General features: G+C 33.9%; 2 protein-coding genes and 1 non-coding gene across 7 annotated transcripts; 1 reads left to right on the forward strand and 2 right to left on the reverse strand.

The window, feature by feature from the left end:
• Positions 1-1984: 1984 nt before the first annotated feature.
• Positions 1985-10648, reverse strand: LOC18596195 (polyadenylate-binding protein-interacting protein 3). Of its 5 annotated transcripts, XM_088807441.1 has the most exons (18): positions 10355-10648; positions 9936-9987; positions 8915-9002; positions 8492-8651; positions 8261-8422; positions 7980-8116; positions 7556-7746; positions 6759-6936; positions 6420-6659; positions 4934-5061; positions 4684-4753; positions 4474-4507; positions 3992-4317; positions 3673-3816; positions 2854-2952; positions 2718-2768; positions 2500-2581; positions 1985-2350 (listed from the first exon to the last, which is right to left on the reverse strand). In XM_088807441.1, the coding sequence occupies exons 4-18, from the start codon at positions 8628-8630 to the stop codon at positions 2313-2315; spliced, it is 2019 nt and encodes a 672-aa protein (XP_088663567.1). In that variant the 5' UTR covers positions 8631-8651; positions 8915-9002; positions 9936-9987; positions 10355-10648; the 3' UTR covers positions 1985-2312. The 5 variants fall into 5 exon arrangements, with proteins under 5 accessions (XP_088663567.1, XP_017979062.1, XP_017979061.1 ...); XM_018123573.2 differs by lacking the exon at positions 8915-9002 and having other exon boundaries at positions 8492-8630; XM_018123572.2 differs by lacking the exon at positions 8915-9002.
• A 1203-nt stretch (positions 10649-11851) lies between these two features.
• On the forward strand, positions 11852-11944 carry LOC148762225 (small nucleolar RNA snoR8a). Its single transcript, XR_016027264.1, has one exon. It is a non-coding gene; the product is annotated as a small nucleolar RNA snoR8a (small nucleolar RNA).
• A 2172-nt stretch (positions 11945-14116) lies between these two features.
• On the reverse strand, positions 14117-20508 carry LOC18596196 (phospholipid:diacylglycerol acyltransferase 1-like). Its single transcript, XM_007024517.3, has 7 exons — positions 19547-20508; positions 18110-18332; positions 17705-17988; positions 16424-16751; positions 15702-15961; positions 14816-15302; positions 14117-14402 (listed from the first exon to the last, which is right to left on the reverse strand). The coding sequence occupies exons 1-6, from the start codon at positions 20029-20031 to the stop codon at positions 14825-14827; spliced, it is 2058 nt and encodes a 685-aa protein (XP_007024579.2). The 5' UTR covers positions 20032-20508; the 3' UTR covers positions 14117-14402; positions 14816-14824.

Consider the following 20508-nt stretch of genomic DNA (forward strand, 5'->3'; position numbering starts at 1 on the left):
CAAGAACAATAAAAAGATAAGGGTGGTTTGCTTTGACATCCATCTTCCTTTCTTGCCCCAACACCGATTCCATTATTTATTCGGTAAAGTATAATAATCTCTCTAAATTTTATTCATAACTTCACGTAAGTTAATATTAAAAATACACAATCCATCTCAAAAGATTTTTTATGAACATATTAGTATAGCTGTTAGTTAACTGTTAATATTTTCGTTAATTTGATAATGTGATAATATTTTTCAGATAATTTTATCATTTATTAATTTTAAAAATTACTATACAATATAAATTATAATTTTTTATTTTAATTTTTCTCTCCTATTCAAAAAAAAAAAAAAAAAACCTCTATTCTACCTCTTACCGATCGATCACCTCGTGGCTAGATTTAGTCTGTAAGCGCTTGAGTAGATTTGGTCAAATCTAACATTTTATGGTCAAATTCAATCGCGAGATAACCGACCGATGTAAAGAAACGTCATCAACCAACCTGCGAGAAAAGAAAATTGTAAATAAGAGTGAACAAAAAAAAAAAAGATATGTTAGACATTTCACGTTTACTCGTTAATGCCATTCATACATTTAAGGTGAATTATACATTTTGAAAATTAATGGACTTACATGGAGTTATGAGTAAAACTTATGGAGTTAGTGTATTTTACCCTTCCTCATTTGATATTGTAGGTTTCAATTGGTAAGATAATTAGATATGTTATAATATTTTATAAAAATTAAATTTATATGTAAAATCATTAATTATTTTGGATACAAACCATTTTAAACTTGTTAAACATTTACATTTTATTTTTGAATATCATTCATTTAATGCTTGCTGATTTGGCATTCAGCAACGTTGCCATCTGAGAACAGCCAACGTCCAATTTATAATCCAAGACAAGAAAGGGAAAAATTATGGTAACAGGAATGTGGTCCTGCATTGTTTGCAACCAAAAAAAAAAAGAGAGAAAGAAAGAAAGTTGGTGATCCTTAGCCCTTGAGCCTGACCGTGAATTATCGTAGTTTCCTTGCACAAAGTGTTATGCGGTAACAGCCAACAAGAGTGGTGTCCACAACGGTTGAGATTAAAAATTTGGTCCTTGAATTGAATTTAATGCATGTCTCAATTTGCTGGCAATGGGGTTAATGGTTATTATCTCATTCAAAGTCAACCATCCAAGATGATTTTATTAAAGTTGTTTCTTGCCCCACACGGAGATATCTTCTATTAAAACCTAATGGTAATCGTAAGGTTTTATTTATTAAGGCCACTCAAATGTGCCCATAACTTTGGAGGACAGCGCCCTGTGAACAGTGACTAATGCAGAGTAATTAATGCATACAAGTTGGATTTGTGTACCAAACTTATTTCTTTTTTCCAAATGTTTGATACACCGGAAAGGAATAGTATGATAAAAACATTTTTTTTTTTTTTGTTCATGATATGTAGATTAAATGTAGAAAAACGAAAGACATAACAGAAGCCAAATGTTCAATATTCGGTCAGAAGTAAGAGGACTACTAAAAGAAAATGATCCCTTCCATTGGAGATGAGATGACTCGTTGACTGTATTTATGCTATTTGCAAATGCCAAAACATCCGACTTCCTTTCCTTCAACAGTTTCTTCATAGTCCTTCCTCTCTGATACGACGAACTCAAACTCTCTCTATAAAATCCAGCAGAATTCCAAGACTCCTTTTTTTCAGCATTTGCTAAATGCCACCTTCCATTAAATGTGCAAATGTAAACTTTAGCCCTTTTCGATTCAATTTTAGGGTTTAGCCACAAAGCAAAGAGAGTGTTACAGGTGGCACACGACACATCATCATTTTAATACATATATATATATATATATGTTTTCAATTGATCAAATTCTACATTGCACATGATTAAAGTTCACATATCCTGAACTTGGCATTCAGCCATCAATCTCCTCCACTCTCCTAACCCCCACCACCCAGAGGCACACAGATAGATCCCAGGAAAATAAAATAAATGGAAAATAATATTGATGGCAATACTATTTTTGCACCACAAATTGATCCAAAACTATCAATATTAAAACAACCAATCAGGAAAAGTACAGGTTAGTTAAGAAAAGCTAGAAATCCAAAGTCATGATGTGAATGAAGCATACAAGGTTATAAAATTTATCTCCCACCATGAGTAAACATTCCCTGGAACATGGGGCGATCAAGACCTATAGGATCTTTCTTGGACCGCTAGGCTTTGTTTTGAGAAAATTGATCCAAGCAGTCTCTCAAAAGTTTATTCTTTTCGAGCAGAGCAGAGCTCCCAAGAATGCTGTCAGCAAACTAACTGGTTAATATTCCCGTCCTTTGAATTGCATTTCCTGCAAAAGACGGTTTCAGTTCCATCAAGATTCCAAACATGTGGAATTCTTCTAGATAACAAATTAAACACCAAAAACAAAGGCTTTCATTTTTATTTTAGTATTTTTTCTTCAAATAAAAAGAAGAAACTGATCTAAATGTTACTCACGGTATTCACCCTCCTCAGGAAAGAGACGAAGTCTTGCACTCAGTTGACAAAAAGTTTCACAAAAATTCTTATCAACAGAATTCTCCAGGAAGCATCATTCAGAACCATACAAGTAATAAATGGGAGTGTTTCTATTATGCTAACTTAAAGAGTGTCATATCATCAAGCTAAAGATATATGAAACACTACATAAACTCAAAATTTTCAGAACCACTTACAGGTTGATAGTACACCAGTTGCCGTTGCCCAAGAAGCATCTGCTGCCCATACTGCAAGTTTGAAGAATATAAATAATAAATAAGTATATCAACATGCGTCAATCAAGATAATAATAAATTAATGGTAAGGTTGCACCTGAGGTCCATTTGGATGGAAATATGCTTGCGGTGATTGTATTGGTGCCACCTGTGGATTGAATATAACATGCTGGTGCCCAGGAAAGGAAGGTCCAATCTGCAAAAACCATGTGATCATCAATGACAATACACAGATAGACTAACCACATTACATTTTGGATTGAAAAAGAAAAAAAAAATCTATAACGAATTTAAGCACCAGGTGTCAGAATGAAAGTCAATCTTAATAGCTAAGAACATATACCAAAGTTTCCCATCTCTTTTGTTAAAATACATGCTGCTGAATTTAAGTTCATCCCGTAAAACATTACTGAATACAAAGATTATTAATGTAAAATGAAGTCACAGGTTTTAGTGAGTATCCTATTGACCTGAGATAAAGGTAGGTTAAACCCAGGTAATATTTTTTCCATACTCAGTCAAATCAACCTAACTTAACCCCACCTAAACCATCAACCCACACAGATATTATAACAGGAAACATGGAAAAACAAATGTGCTATGTTTCTATATTATTTAATGTTTCCTTGAAAGTGTTATCATGATGGTGTAAGAAGTGCTACTAAAGATTCAATGCAACTGTATAAAAGCTCTCCTCATAACTCAGAGGTCCAGCATTAACTGATGCATAAGTAACCAAAGGAAAACATTAGGAAACAAGATTTTATTAATTTCAGTAAGCTAGCTACATCAAGAGCTTTTAGATTGATAAATTTGAAGAAAAAGAAAGCCCTAACACAATAGTTGCAGGTCAGTTGCATTTCTTCCTTGCAAAATCAGTGTTCACAAAAAATGCAATTACTTTTAAGTAACTTACCCCAAAACTAACAGGCATGTGCATATGTGGTACAGGAGACATTTGCGTTGGATAGTAGAAGGAACCATCAGACACTGGGGATGGAGGCCTCACAGGCGATTGAGATGGTGTGAAACTCTTTGCATTAGGGTTGAGTTTGAATTCCTGATCATCCTTAAGGATGTTAGATGAGTGAAAAGACAACCAAAGGAAAGCAACAAATCAACTTAAAGTACACAAAAGAACAGTTGATAGTCTTCATAGTTTTTAACTTCATCTGTGTTGGAATCGGCTTATCATGCACCTGAAAGGGAAAATAAAAGAAAGAAAGATAATACACCTTTGCATGGGGATTCAGTGTTGACTTCTCAGAGGCTAATGACCCCATTGATGAAGTTGGTGATAAGCCAGGGCCACTAGATGCTGATACAGCACCAACATAATCTGAATTTGATGATGTAGAACTACTAGGTCGTCCACGGGAGTTTACAGATTGTATTTCACCAGCTATTTTGCTAGAAGCTGGACCCTCTGAGAGTTCACCAGAAGAACTTGGTTTTTCACTAAACTTTGACAAAGAATTAGATGGAGCATGAGTAGTAGGATTTGCAGATGTCCCCCCTTTATCAGACTCATCAATCTTGTCATTCAATAATGACTGAGAATCTGTATTACAAATTGCTCAATGGTCAGCATATTGAAACAACTAGCTGCAGCAGCAATACTAAGTGCAGTTGATAGGGTACAAAATAACAAAAAGACAATTGCAGTTCCTATTTTATAGGCTACTAAGCAGGCATCCAGGTAGTAATGCATACTCACCGATAGAGTTTGACAATTGCAGGTCCTCAGATGGCTGCATTTAAACAGGAATTCAAACAGAAAACATGCAGATTAGAAGCAAATAGACTAGAAGCAGTAGAACAAGGAGCTGCAACGGAGATATGAATCAGTTATGCAAGTTAAAGGAACAAAACAAGGAGCTCCACATTCACTGTACAAGATTTGCTTATCTATGGAAGTTAAACTTACAGACTGCTTTTCAGCAAACTCTTTAGCATTACTGCTTCCTCCAAGTTCACCAAGCAAATTGTCTTGGATCCTACATTACAAGTGTTTAAATTAAGAAAAATAAAGAGCTAACACCTATAATATGTCTGAAGAAATGATTTCTTATAGTAATTACTTCTAATATTTCCTTACACTGACAGAAACAAGTAATCAAAATATATCAGCAAATATACATAATGTTTGCATGTCAAAAAGGAAAAAGATAAAAGACCTGCTTTCACTGCCAGAGACGGAGAAACTTTTAGAAGGAAGTTCAGAGGCCAGCTGTCTGGCCTGATCATTAAAGCCTGAGTGGTTCAAATCTGTGCCAATGGCTGCTTGAGAAGATGGCGCCTCATCCTACAAACCAAAAAAATAGGAGTATATTATAAAGGGAAAGGATCACAAAAAGGAGTAAATTCAAACACAAACAAACATGTTATATAGTACAATTATCTTTTGTAGTGCACTAAAAAAAATCTTTAGCCACAAGATCTATGATCCAGAATCAATAAAACGTGCACAAAAGCAGAAGAAATTCACATAATAACTACACAGTCAGAAGCTTCAATTAAACATATATAATCTGTGATTCCATCTCAAAAAATGTAGTCCAAAGTGGCACATGCATGGCACTTATACTTTTTTACTTCCAACAACCAACCTAAAGACCTTAAGCTCTCTACTCCTAGTCAGATTATCAGCTCCTTCTGCATTCAAAATTCCATTAGCATTTTGGCAACATCCTGAATACTCAATCTCCCCAATCTTGTCAACAAGCAAATTAAGATTCACTTCATTTAAGTTATAGTTGAAAGAATACAGAATAGCAAACTATAATGCATGTGAACCTGCTCAAGTACACTTTCTCCTTTACAGCAGTTCCATCTAATGTCACTTATGATCAATTTCAGTAAGCATTACAAATAGTAGCTGCAAACCCCCACCCCCATACCCCAGTATTCCACCTCCAAAACCAATTCATCATCAAATGAAAATCTGTCTAGATCAAAAATTGAGTATAGAACCACTAGGAAAATATATATCTCACCATAATATCCAATAGCCAATTTGATTCATCAAGAAAATCAAAACTAATGATGATTCCAGTCTTGTAATTTTATTTCGCCTCTTTCGGGGTACTGGCAGTGCACAAACCCTTTCCTTAACAACCTTCTCAACCCATATTTTTCCTTCTAAGGAAACGAATACATTTTCCCATTGAAAATGGAACCTGATCCCAAACTGTTGGCGGAACAGAATAACCACTCATTCTGATGCCTCTCAATATAACTACTCTCAACATGATAATATTCACAATCACAAAAGGAAATATAATTCTGCACAAATAGTCACTTAGGCCAAAAAAAGCCAACTCATAAAGCAAGCCCTCATACTTAGATAAAATATATTTTTTATAACATTCAAAGCCTCCAAACTTAATATAAAAGTCATTAAGTAAGATTTTATTTAGAAATGTGCCTTGCATTAGAATTCAATAATCTCCTAGAGACAATATAAGCCAAGGCCAAATTGTTATCTTGTGTATAATCTCAATCATATGTAGAGATGATTGCCTAATTTACCATTAGAAGAAAAAGAAAAAAGGACACCAACCTAAAAATTGTTATAAAATTAGATACAACTAATCACAATATATATTTGCAATCAACAAATAAAGAACTAGAACATCTCAGATTCCGCAGGTCAATAACTACCATTAAGAAAGGGCTTGATGACACTCGAGCTCCATCAATGCTTTGCAAACTGGTCAAATCAGCAGGCCTTTTACTGACAGAACCAGAAGAATCTCCGAAGGTCTCACTGTTGTGGGAATCCAACATTATGTCCTCGTCTTCCTCATAACCACTATCATCAACCCCTCTACCCCTGTAGACTGAGGAGAACCTCATCTCCTCATCAATATCAAAATTATCATGAAGATGAAAGCCTCTCTCCTGGTGAAAATTCAATATGCAAAACGTAAGAAATTTTACAAGACAAATTAACCAATAAAAGAACTTAAGAGGTAAACAATAAAATTATGAAAACGTTACCTCTGCTAAATGAAGGTCCTGAGTCTCCTCACCCTCAATCTCTCTTGCTATTCTCATTGCTTCCTTCTCCAACTCTCTCATTTGAGGACCTCTCTCAAGTTTTGTTGTGTAAAGTTCCTCATTAAAAGTACTTTTTACACCAAATAGCTTTTGATTGGTTTCAAACTGATTCCAGTTCCTAACAGTGCAAGTATATAACATTACAGAAATTAAGTGGAAAAAACAGAAAGAAAATGAAAAACACAAAATGATCACCTAAAGTGGAAAGATGTACTACAAGATCTCAACAAATGCTGTCAGTACCTTTCTTTATAGCTCAAAAACCCTTCTATCACTGGCAACAAAATCACACTCCACCTCATTATTGCAGCAATTAGCCCATCAAGGACACAAAAGAATTTTATAATTTCTTGACATGCCAGATTAAAATAACAAACTCAAATCTCAAACAGCACCTCCATATTATACTAGTCATGCAGAAACAAAAATCTATTCAAAAATCATGTTTTTGTTGATATCATTGATTCCTCAATATTAAAGCCATTCAAACAACATTTCCCTGAGTAATATCACATCACAAAATTCCCAACAACAATCCTTTTTCCAGGCAATTTCTTAATGGAAAATAACAAGGAAAAATAGTTACAAACAAAGTAATCAAGTCTAACACACAGAAAGAGTGATTGCAGTAGAAATAATAAAAACAATTTAGATGCATGCGGGGTGAAGTAATTAAGTTGTATGAACAATAAAAGTATGCAAGATATATTTTTAAAAGGAGAGAACTTTATAGTAACCTATTCCATGGACCGTCAAAAATATTTTCTAGTTCAGGACACTGTGGATCATCTTCGTCAGGAACCCAACGCTCCAACTCCCTCTCCACCTCAACATGACGGGATTGTGATATCGCAGAATCTATCAAAATTTCCAGATGTTTTTCAGGTTGGAGCTCACTTGCAAATCCATCCCTGGTTACAGCCACATCCTGGAATCATTTTTTGAAAACCAAATTAAAATTGAGAAAAAAAAAAAAGAGAGATGAAATTGGACGCATTTTGTTTTAACCAAGTTTTAAATATTTAAAGTACCATTCACAATTATCTAACTAAAACACACTCTTTACAGCTTATGTAACCCTACATAAACTACTTGAAATTTCATTTCTAACTGGCAACTGAACTAGAGATGGAACTGTAAAAACAAGAACATGAGCAAAACCTTTGCTATAACTTGCACAAGTTCTTTGGCTGGTATAATTAAAATCTTTGAGGGTGCCTTGCTAACAAACTCTGCAATAGCCTTCTGTCCTCGCAAAGTACCATCTTTTACCAAGCGAGCCATTTTCAAGATGATTCCTGAAGAGGCATGGGATTGGATGTTGAGAAGTTGAATCATTTTATTTCAAAGTTCTACCTATTTGCACAAGCATTCTAATAGAACCAAAACCAATTTATAAAACTAATTACAGAAGCAAAATCACTTTAAATAAAAGACCATACCAAAATCTTTTTCTGCATCAGTTGCATGAAATATTCCAGTGTATATTGATCCACTTTTCACATGGACTTCCACCGGATGCCCAATAAGACATGTTGTCAGATAAACTAACCGATCACGGCAAGAACTCTCATAACCACCAGTCTTCCCGCCAGCCAGTGCACCTATACCAAGTAGTACTAGATGAAGAATATGATACAATAATAAAGAAATTCACGTCAGAGAATGTTCACCTGTAGTTTGCATTCTTCCTTGATTGGATTTTCCAGACTGCCCCTTATTCTCCAACCTAGCCCCAACCTCTCTATCAACTCTTCGACGGCCAAATCCATTAGCAGAAGATTTTGGCAGCACAACTTGTTGCATATTCATCTCGGAAGGGAAAAAAAAAACCTAAAGAATAAGTTTTTAAAGTATAAATTCAATGCTCCTAAAATCCAATTCTAAGACAATAGCACTTAATTTTTTTAGTTTAACAATACTTAAGTGGCTTTAGAAACCAGCAGACAATTAATTCTAAAGTTACACCAATAACAGAGGGTATCTCCTCTGCCTTGTTGTTTTTCCATGAAACCCATGCACGCATGCGTTCCATAAACAAATGAAAAAGCAATGTGCCTATATTGGGCAGCCACACCAATGCTAAAAATTCTTGCCTCTCATTTCATCTCATTGACTTTATAACTTTTATCCTCCAGATCGGCACTGCCCCAAGCTTTAAGAATCCACCAAATATACCCTATCCTGGAATCGTTAATTCAAAACTTTTTCACCTTGATTTGTTATATATATGGAAATCTCATCAATTATTCAAACTACATAAGAGACCCCTGAATCCTGTCTTCTTAACTCTTAAAGATGTCACCAACAATATGTATAGTCATCTCAACCTACAAGTTAACCTCATTCACAGGCAGCACCAAAGCTCCCATGTCAAGAGGGATAAATAGTTGCTAAAGAAGAAATTCCTTATCTTCTAGCCTAAAAAAAGGGTTTTAGCTTGCTTAAAGGAATTTCATAAGACATAATTAGCAATCAAAAGAAATTAAGATCAGGATAATGCAAAACAAACTGCATGAAGCAAGAAATAGTAGAAGTATACAAACATATTGGCTGAGAATATAGCACAGAACAATACAAGCAGAAGTTTGAAAAAACAGCCAGGCTTAGTCAACTTGTGAAGGATATCAGCCCATACTTCTAAACAATAGTTGAGCTAATGTTCAAAACAATCAAGTAAGCGCCCAAAACTTTTGTAGCTTAAAACTTCAAATCTTTGGCCTGACAGAGAGATGCATTTTACCTAATCAATTTATGATTGAGGTACCAAAAATAGGCAACAGACCCTAAATGGAGAAACCAGTCACCGCTGTTTAGTTAGAAGTTGACAGATTGCATTTCAATCAGCAAATTTAATACAGCAATAGCTCCCCCAAAAAGGGTACATGTGTAACATCAAGTTGAATCTAACCAAAGAAAAATTCGGAATTTAATGTCTAAATAAATTATTATAACTGCTATAGCTATACTGGCTTCAATATATACACAAATACATTGCAACACAAAATAAGTCCCATCAAAGACTTTTAGTACTTATAAACAAAAACTTGTCATTTAAGATAACCTCAAAACACACAACTACTTATCAGCCCACTGAAAAGGAAACAAGAAAGCTACCTCGTATCCGTGGCACCACCCAAAAGCTTCTTGAGAGTCGTGATAAATATACCTGCATCAAAGAGGAAGCGAGACTTCGTTCATCAAATTAGCTAAGAACAACCTCAAACTGAAAGAAGCAAGCTAGAAATGGAAATGTCTAAACGCAAGTGTATGAAAATATTTTAACTAAGCAATCAAATCAAAGCACATCCAAATAAGATATAAACGTCAATTACAGAGTTAAAATCAATGTAAAATTAACACACAAAAAACTTTCATCTCTAAAACCCTAAATTAGAAACTATAACAGCGGCCAAGTAACCCTAAAAATATAACTCTTAAGTGCATTCGCGTTCAAATTTTTTAAAGAGCAACAGAAAAACGATAATAAAATGAAATTGGAGAGTAATAAAAAAAAGAGGGAGCGCGATCCTTACCGTAATAAGCTCAATTAATCGATAATATCGGTAGAAAAGCGATAATTATCGGAGTTGGGAGGAAAGGGATTCGGACTCAGTGAGTTAGGGTTAACGAGTGAGGGTTTTAAACAAGGGTTTCGAAAAGGGGAAGAGAGAGATCGAAGCTCGGAAGGAAGAGAGGGAAAAGGGAGGGCTCTCGATTGTGATCGAGAGAGAGAACGGAGAGTTTCAGAAGTGTTTTTTTCTTTTCTTTTTTTGTGAATTCTCTTCTTTTTTTTAATTTGAAGAGAAAATGGGCGAGAGAAAAAGGGTAGCATGGGAGAAATTGTGAATTGAAAGATTTTATGACAGGCAAGTGCTATGATTCACTCCTCCCGGCTGCATGGTAACGACGTAGGTCCTGTACGCTTATTGGCTATTGTCAGTTTCTTAATTTTCCTTATTTTTTCCTAAAATATTGACTATTGAGAGTAGAAAAATAATCAAAATATGAAGAAATTCAATGGCTCATGTAAATATACACAATGGTTTGGTTTGGATGCAGTTAATTAAAACTACTAAATGATTCAAACTTAAAATAATTGTTGTAGTAACATTTTACTCAAAGTAGACAATCGAGCTCATATGTTGCTTTTTTTTTTTTTAATTTGAATTTCAATTTGAGAGGAAAAATAATATATATTTTAATTACTGTTTAAAAACAAAATTGCTTAAAATTATTTGTAATTTAAAAATAGTCAAAATACTCATCAAGTTTTTATATTCATATATTTTGTTCAATTTAATCTATATACTCAAAATAAAAATAATTTAGTTTCTTAATATTAGAAATTGTTTCAATTTAATCTCTTCCTTTAACGGCAGCGTCGACATTAACACTTATGTGGTATATTTTGGTGACGTGACATCAACATGATAATGTGGTAATGTCATGTGGCACTGATATGATGACGTGGCAATGCTAATGTTAGTGCCACATAACAGATCAAAGATTTTTTAAAAAAATTTTTTTGGCTATATCATGCGAATTAAATTGAACAAAAATATATAATATAGAAACTAAATTAAACAAAATTAAAATGTTAAGAGACTATATTAAAAAAAATATTTGAAAAGTATAAATATTTAAGTAGATGATTAGTGTACTTATTAATAACCTAAATATTTAAGTGTAAAATATTTATGATATTAAAAAATATATATAAATATTTTCTTATTTGATTATTTGATTCTAAAATATGTACATTAATTTATCTTTTTTGTAAAAATTAAGTATGAATTCTCTTTTTATAAAAAAATTTTGAAAAAAATTTCATACCTAAAATCAAATTTAAACGAACAACTTGCATTATATTATAATAAAATAATATAAAAAGATTAAATAAAATTTTTTATTTATAACAGTACAATAATTTAAAATTTATTTTACTTAATTTTTAACTTGAGCTGAACTTAAATTAGCAAAATATGTTAATTTAGTTTTTTTCTTTTAAAATACTGAAAGAGAGAGATATGGAGTTAACAATGATTATAAAAATAATTCTTCATTCTGACTTATTTAATTTGGGTTTGACAAACCTCTTATTATAGTCATAGAATCTAAGCTGCCTTGCTCTTTCAATTTTTTATTTATTTTTTATGTTTTTATTTTATTTAATATTTCAAATTATATTTTTTTAGGTTGAAATTTCTTAGATTAAATATTGCATTTATGGTAATAGAGATAAATATAATTGTAAATATTTGTATAATTTTATTTTGTATTTACAAATTTTTTGTAAATCTAAATTAATAATTTAAATTTAAATTTAGCAAAATTCGATTGTGGTATTTGAACTTAAATAGAATCATTTTATAAGAAATTTTGAGTAAATTTAAATGAAAGGTAAATTGGGTAAAGGTTGAATAATTTCAAAAGAACATGTATTTGTAAGTTTTGAAAGTTGTAACTAAATCAACCTATTTTACCAATTTGAGTTCAACTCAAATTAAAAATTAAGTTAAATAAATTTCAAATTTTTATACTATTATAAATAGAAAAAAAAATTATTTAGTCTTTTTATATTATTTTATTTCAATATAATACAAGTTATTCATCTAAATTTTACTTTAGGTATGATATTTTTTTAAAATTTTTTTTATAGAATGAGAATTTAAACTTAATTTTTGTAAAAAAAAGATAAATTAATTTATATATTATAGAATTAAATAATAAGTAAAAAAATATTTATATATATATTTTTTAACACTATAAATCTTTTACACTTAAAATATTTAACTTATTGATAAGTATATTTATCATCTACTTAAAATATTTATATTTTTCAAATAATTTTTTCAATTTAATTCCTCAACATATCAATTTTGTTTAATTTAATCCGTGTACTATATATTTTTGTTTAATTTAGTCGACGAGACAAAAAAATTTTTTTTTTTTTAATTTTTGATCAACTGCGTGGTATTGACATGCGAACATGTCAATGCTACATCAAAATTACCACGTTGCCATATTAGTGCCATGTGACATTATCACATCATCATGTCGTGTCACTTGACATGTCATATCACCAAAATATACCACCTTAATGTTGATGTCAATAATGACATCATCTTTTTAACTACAGAATTGAATACCGTTACAAGAAAAAAACTAAATTAAAACAATTTCAAAATCAATGAATTAAACTGCTTCGATATTGAATACAAGAATTAAATTAAACAAAATACATGAATATAGAAACTTAGTGAATATTTTTACCTATAAAAATACAAAGAATCAAATCAAAATCAATTATTTACTTATCTCGAAATAATATCGATAAATAATTATCAATATTTAAATTAAAAATCTCTTATAACATTTCATCTAATTACGAATTGAAGCCACCCCTCCTTCAAATTGAGATAAAGAAATCATTTCTTTCAAACTGAAATGACTGGATTTATTATGCATCGACAGTCTCCCACATTCCTCCACATCTTCTTTGGTCAAAAAGTAGTTTGTACTAATTTTTATGAGGTGCCCAAAATTAAGAGAACCTACTAAAAGTAGGAAAAAGCTAGTTGACGAATAATCCACAGGTCTCAATGGGGATGAGTGGCACTTTTTTCAAACGAGTTCATGGTGTGTCCAAGGGCTTTGACAAATGACAAAAGGGCATTTGTGACTTGGACTCCATATGCCAAAAATGTGCATCCACTCTTTATTCTCCTTTCTCTGTTGGAAAAGATATGATGACACATTTTGGATGTTTCAGCTTTAGGGTCAACAGATTCCAAGCAGCAGATGTTGTAACTTTGTAACTGTGATGAACAACTACATGCAGGATGGAATATGAAGCCAGCATGTTCTATTCATTTCGGAGGTTCTCAACTCTCCATAGCAGTAAGGTTCAATTACTTGGAAAGTGGAGACAATATTAGAGGCTTTTTCCTAGCAAGAATTCTCATGCTGCTCTAAGACAGGGAACACCTTAAACGAGATTGGTATTAACTTATCCCATGCAACTACCAGTCTACCACAATGTTTGCAGCATCAGAGATTAGCCTTTCTTTTTCGGAATTTTGTTATCCTGCCACATGAGACTGGGAGTTTGATGAGCCTAATTTGAATCTTGATAACATCATATTTGGTTGTGAAACCAATGGCAAATCCACATCAAAGAGCCTACAAGTACCATGAGCTAGGATATACAATCATCATACATCACAAAAGGTTCAACTGCTAACAAAAGGTTCCATTTTAAAAGAAATGAAAATTCCTTTGTGAATTTAAACCAGTTTTAAAAACTTGAAAAAATTTAATAAATAATTGCTAATACAATTTGTTAAAATTATGTTACAGTTTAAATGATATGAGGGGAACAAATAGCTCTAGCACTTTCCTCATACAATGAGATATACAAACCAATAACCAGACTTAAAAGAGACTACCAACCAATCACTCCCCAAATGCATACAAGGAAAATGATAATTCACTTTATAGTCATTTGGTCAGGGAACACACAAGTAAAAAAAGCAGCCATTTCACCACACCACCTGGAGAATATTCTGGACTCAGAATCTCCTGCACATGTGCAAAAATGAAAAAGAAATCAGGTAAAAAATTTTCAGCCAGCTCCTCATAGACAGAATAGCTATGTATGATCACCCAGCATTGCATAGTCAACTTCAAAGTTGGTTTTTCAAATGAAAATTAGAAGACCTCATTAAATTAGCAAGATCTATTACACCATTGAATTTGAATAATTACATATATATATATATATATATGTATGTATATAAAGGAGAAATTTGTGTCAATCCAGAGCTCAGATAGAATGCTGCAATGAAAATGGTAAGAACAAAATACCAGACACAGAATATCGTGGTTGTAAATTTAAATGGAAAGAATAGATGTGGAGGTAAAAGTATGGATCAGACAGTTGAAACTTAGAACAACATTGGAACTGGAAAAAGAGGACGGGGGAGAGTATGTACCAGTGAAAGTTATAATTGCAAGTCTATCTTCTCAGACCAGTTAAAGATATTAGAATAAACTTGATCCCCTCCCAATTCTTCACCTGAAGCCCCAGCTGCGACCCTTATAACATCCTCAATTAATGCAAAATTTCCCATTATATCAACATGAGCACCACTAAGGGTACCACGCCCCTCCAATAGGTTGGCCGGAGGAGAATGGCTGTATTCTCTAATATATGTTCGAATTCCAGAAGGATTGAACCTGGTTTTACCCCGCCAACCTTTAGCACACATAAAACCTGCACTTAAAACTGGTACGGTCTCATCTCCATCCACAGAATACACACCATCCTTCAGGCAGGTCTCTTCATCATCAGCAGATGTATCAATCTGAAAAGGAATATAACACTCAGCAGCAGGAGATAACTTGTAAATGTATGCTCTTTCAGTTGGTAGGCCAACTCCATATAAAGAAAAGATTTCCATCTCAGGAGCATTTGGCAACCTGCAAAATCAAAGTGACAGTGAATAGTTATAATGAACAAACATTTACAAACCCAAAAGCATAAACCTACAAACTGCAATAGGCATTAACTAAGTCAAATAAGTGAGGAGCAAAAATCATAGCCAGTGCAAAGGTTGATTACATCACAGCCATATATCCCAAATTGAAAGGAAAATTAAGAAAACTGAGTTCAAGTAAACAATCGATAATGTTAAATGAGGCACCCTACCATAATGCTTTAAGCTTTCTATCAGCTTTTGATCTTGGCCATAGATTCAATTTACAGATAAACAAGCAGAAGGAGCTATAAAACAGCAAAAATTGACTAAAAAGGGAAAAAGAATATCAAATACCATGCAACAAGAACAAAATGAAATAATGAAGTTGTAGAATTCTCACTTTGTTTCCAATGGATTTGACCAATACTTGTAGTGCTTATACTTGGGGTCATCCAAATTGTCAGCAATTCCATAGGAGAAATGAGCAGTACCACGTGCCATCATTTTTGGAGCAACAAAATGAAGCAGGTCAACAATTGATTCAGCGGTGTAAGTTTTATACTCTGCAACAGCATTGATACCTCCAAATCCTATGTCATGGTACTCAGTCCACACATCTCGACAAGTGGTATTTGCGGCACTATGACCCTTAACAGCATCCTGAACATTGCAAAGCTAAAAAATTAAGGCAATGACTTTAAATAAAACAAAGCAGTCATACAGCACAACATGGTGACCAATTGTACTCTTTGCCAAAAGAAATGTTTCAAGAATTATTTGATATAAGTTAGTAGTTAAACATTTCTATCTGATTTCAAATCCATAATTTTAGTTAATTCCTTTAAGCGTGCGAATTGTTTCAAGCAATAATTGATCTTGATGTTAACCATCCATTACCAGTATCTTCACTTTTATTCGAAAGCAATTGTCCATGGTTACTATAATTGAGGGCAACTAGTGCTTATTCTCCACATATTATTCATCAATAAAACTTTGCTGACCAAAATACACTCTGGGGCCTGACTCTTGTGTTTTCTGTTTCGTTTTTTGTTATCTTAAGATCTTGTTCTGGGCAACAAGCTAACAGGGAACCCTCCTAGATTACAGGAGAAAATAAATTACCCTGAAGTCTATCCTCTCAACATCAGATGAAGGTGCCTCAGCAACATCTTTTCCAAAGGATATAATCCTTCCATACTTCGCACTTCTTGTTTGAGAAACTGCACTTTCAACACCAGCTTCTTCTGCAATCTGCGTGTCATTCTTCCTTTCTCTTTTTTTGGCACAAGAATAGCCTTCCTCTGGCGACCAGTCTAAACCACCCCATATTGTGTCCCCACCTCTTGGTATCATCGACATGGTTGAATCCCAACTGCGGCTCATTCTCATCACATGTTGCAATGTTTGAAGCTGAAATATATCATTATCCAAAAAACCAGGAGCAATAGCCCTGCATTTTGGGTTCATTTTTAGTGCTATTGTAAGAAAGATAAAATTGTCATTATGTACTTCAGAGATAATTAAGATCATTAACTAGTAAGTAACTTGTGTATTTGACCAATGTCTTAGCTCAAGAATTCCAGGACAAGTGTAGGAAGTTCTTTGACAAGAAAAACTGGAAAACTTCTTCCTAATATGAAAGAAATTAGAATAAATCACTAGAATTTCCATGCAAAGGGTGGATGACAGAAAACAAAAGTTTGTACCATGAAATGTTGCATGCAGTTGTTCTTTTCACATAGTGTGCCATACAACATTCTGTCATTTATTTTAGAGCAAGATAGTGGCAAAAGCCAGCTGAAAATACTACAATTTCCACTCTACTCGACTACAACTGCAATCAATCCAACATCTTGCATAATTAATCAGTCAAAGAAAGTAAACTCTGACTTCAAAAGTGGTCGTCATCAATAAATGAAAACAGAAAGGAAAAAGAAGGGGTAAATAAGGAAGAAGAACATAAAAGCCATAAAGCATTAAAGACAGTTGCAAAACAAAAAATGCCTAAAGAAACAAGGAAGAATGCTCCAGATCACGAGCAGGACTAGGAGGCCTGTCAACAGACAATGAGGAAAATAAAAAAAAAGAGACTAATGATATGACAGTGACAAGTAAATGAGATCTATTGTTGTTTTTAGCATATTTAGCATTCAACAGCAAACAACATTTCTAAGGTAACCTAGAGTGTATTAGAAATGTGGTTTAGAGGCATGCTGGTCCACTTGTGGTGTCACAAGAAACCAAATTAATACTTGATGAAACCTTTCACATTCTCTCCACAGTGTCCAAACTCCAAAGTTATTGTTCTGAAAAGATATGATGAGATCCTCGACAAAACATCATAAGATACCTGTCCAGTTGCTAAAAGTAGTTCACTACTGAGAAGGTATACTTGTTAGGTACCTGACAACTGCAATATCCTTTGCTTCAGCAGAGAAAAGCCCAGCAATTGCTTTTGGAACACCCAGAAATGGCCCACCAATGTTGACCACAGCTTTAATATGCTTAGAACACCAATCTGGTCCACCTCCACCACCCATTGGAGCAGGCGCCTCAACCCACTTCATGAAATGTAGGAAATACAGAACACCCATGGAATGTGGAATGACAACAGCCTTTTTCCCTCCATTTGTAGCCACTATCAGTTCTATATTACTCTTAATACGGCTTAGTGTTTGGTCACGTGCCTGATTAATTAAAAGATGTCAAAATCCAAACAAAATCAGAATTATCAAAAAAGGTTCATAATCAATTAATTCCACTGCCTAGGTGACCGCTATCAAGAAATTCAAGTTTAGGAAACTTTACCTCAGTGTTTTGAAATGAGAGTCTCCAATCATAGGCAGCCATATACATGGTTTTCTCCTCATACCCAATACGTGCCAAGTTAGCAATCAGAACTGCCCACACAAAATAGCCTGGAGCAAAGTAATCTGCTGCCACAAGTCCAGAGACAGGCCTCACTCTTATACCACAAGGATCCAATCCAGTTTCATTATCTAATGACATGTGCTCCACCCAGCATAGAGGTCTGCATATTATCCAATAAAACCATGGAGAATACCAATTATCCAAGCACTGCTAAGAGTCCATAACTTAAACACATAACTACCGCTAACACAAAAGTCAAAATGCTATTTAATGGAATATCATGGTGACAGATTTTGCATGGATTAATTGAGTATGCCCCTTCCACCAATGTTGCTTTCAGCATGTAAAATACATGGAAGAAGAAGATATTAAATTCAACGCTCGCACTGTTCAGCCATATCATTTATGTGATAAACCCAGTGCACTACTCTCTTGCAGGTTGTGGCCAAAAAGGAAAATCTAACAAGGTCCTTTTTGTTCTCTGTTGTTTTGATGCATCACACAACCTCATGTTTCCATTTAGAACAGCAAAAAGGTACATAATTAAAGAGTAAAGACGTCCATCCAACAGGTCTTGTTTGCTAATTCAAGAAGAGCACGAAAGCCTATATGTGAAGCAGCAAGGAAACAATAAACTGATGGCCCTCATGATCGTACAAGCATATGTGATAGCAAGAAGGCCCAACATCACATTCAAAATCAGGCTGAAAAGAAGAGTAAATTGAGAAGATCAACTGACTACCAAATGGGAAAACCAGATGAGAAAGATAGCTTGCACAAAATTAAACTAATCACGCCTGCAACTTAGCCACTTTAAGTAACAAACCAACTTACGTTTCCAACTTTCCATTCAACATTTATACCCCTATATCCTCATAAGTCACAACAACATATCAATCTTCAACTTTCCATAAAACTATTGCACTTACAAATTTCACACTCACAAGTAAATAAGCACACGCAATCAATAAGAACCAATAAAAGACCCAGAGTTCCAAAATCAAGATCAACTAAACCTCATAACTATAATCAGAAACACCAGTACAACACCAAAACTGCAAAATTAACTCTCCATTCGTAGACATAACCAAAAATTCACTAACTAGACCTTTTATCACATACACAAAAGGCAACATTGAATCATCAATACTTGTTGAACAAAATTAGCAAGCAATCCTTAAAACAACATTCAATGACCAGTAACCTTTATCCAAAACCATAAACATACCCCTAAGTTCTAGCTCGATGATAAGTACAATTATCCCCAAGCTGAAAAAGTTGAGTTCAAATCTCCTTTCCCCAAATTATTCCTTGATTTAGAAAAAAAAAGAGCATAAAACTAGCAAAAAAATCAAGCAGCCAAAAATTCAATACCTTTTGTAGACTTCACCAAAAGTGCCACCCCAGAACCGCTTCCTAAACAACCCTTCAGCACACTTCCGCCCTTCCCACAACTCAAGCCCACCAGTCACAATCCCTGGCACAAACACCACTGGATGCTTAGCCTTTAACCCTTCTTTCTTCAGCTTCACACCAGGCGGGTCCGGTAAGGGCCCCGTTATAGCCTCCGTTACGTACTGAGGAAATGAAGCCGGCATTGCATTGTAAAGAAACAACAGAAGCCACCAAGTTACGCATATGCAACCAATGAACCAACAGCACGAGTCCAAACACGACCACTTCGGTGGTTTCTCTTCGTGTTTCTTCTTGATCTTGGATGGGATTTTTTTCTTGTCTTTATCACTGCCATCATCATCTCCGTGTTGTTCTTCTTCCTTTTCCTTATGGGGTTTTGAATCCGATGCTTCTGAGGTTTTGTCGGATTCATTGATGGGCTTTCTTCTTCTAATTGCAGACATGTTTTTTGAATCAAAATTAGTTGGTTTAAAGTGCGCTTGACTGTTTTGATATAGTCTAAAACTTCTTTCTTTCTAGAAAAATCGCTCCAAGCATTAAATAGAATCTTCCTTTTAGAGAGAACAAGCAAAAAAGAATAAAGTTTTAGGCATCAATCGTCCAAAGCCAAAAAAACGCTTATCCATTTAAAAGCAAAACAATGTAACAACATTCTTCCTTTTTAGAAACAGATGGTAGCTAAAAAGCTTAACGGGAAAAGCCAAGAAAATATTAGTATTAAAGAACAGAAGAAGTAAATTCCATTTCTTTTCTTTTGCAGGAGGGAAACACAGCTTACTTTGCTGCTTTTGGGTTTTTAGTAGAGGGGAAGCAAGCGATGGAATTGGAAACAGTAGGGAGCAGTGGGCAAAACCAGGCAGCTAGAGGAGGAGGATGATTTGTCTTGGTGTTGATTGGTGGATGGAAACGGGATGTTTTTC

The sequence above is a fragment of the Theobroma cacao genome, chromosome 6, assembly GCF_053813885.1.
Source record: "Theobroma cacao isolate CCN51 chromosome 6, ASM5381388v1, whole genome shotgun sequence".
In the NCBI taxonomy this organism is placed as follows: Eukaryota; Viridiplantae; Streptophyta; class Magnoliopsida; order Malvales; family Malvaceae; genus Theobroma; species Theobroma cacao.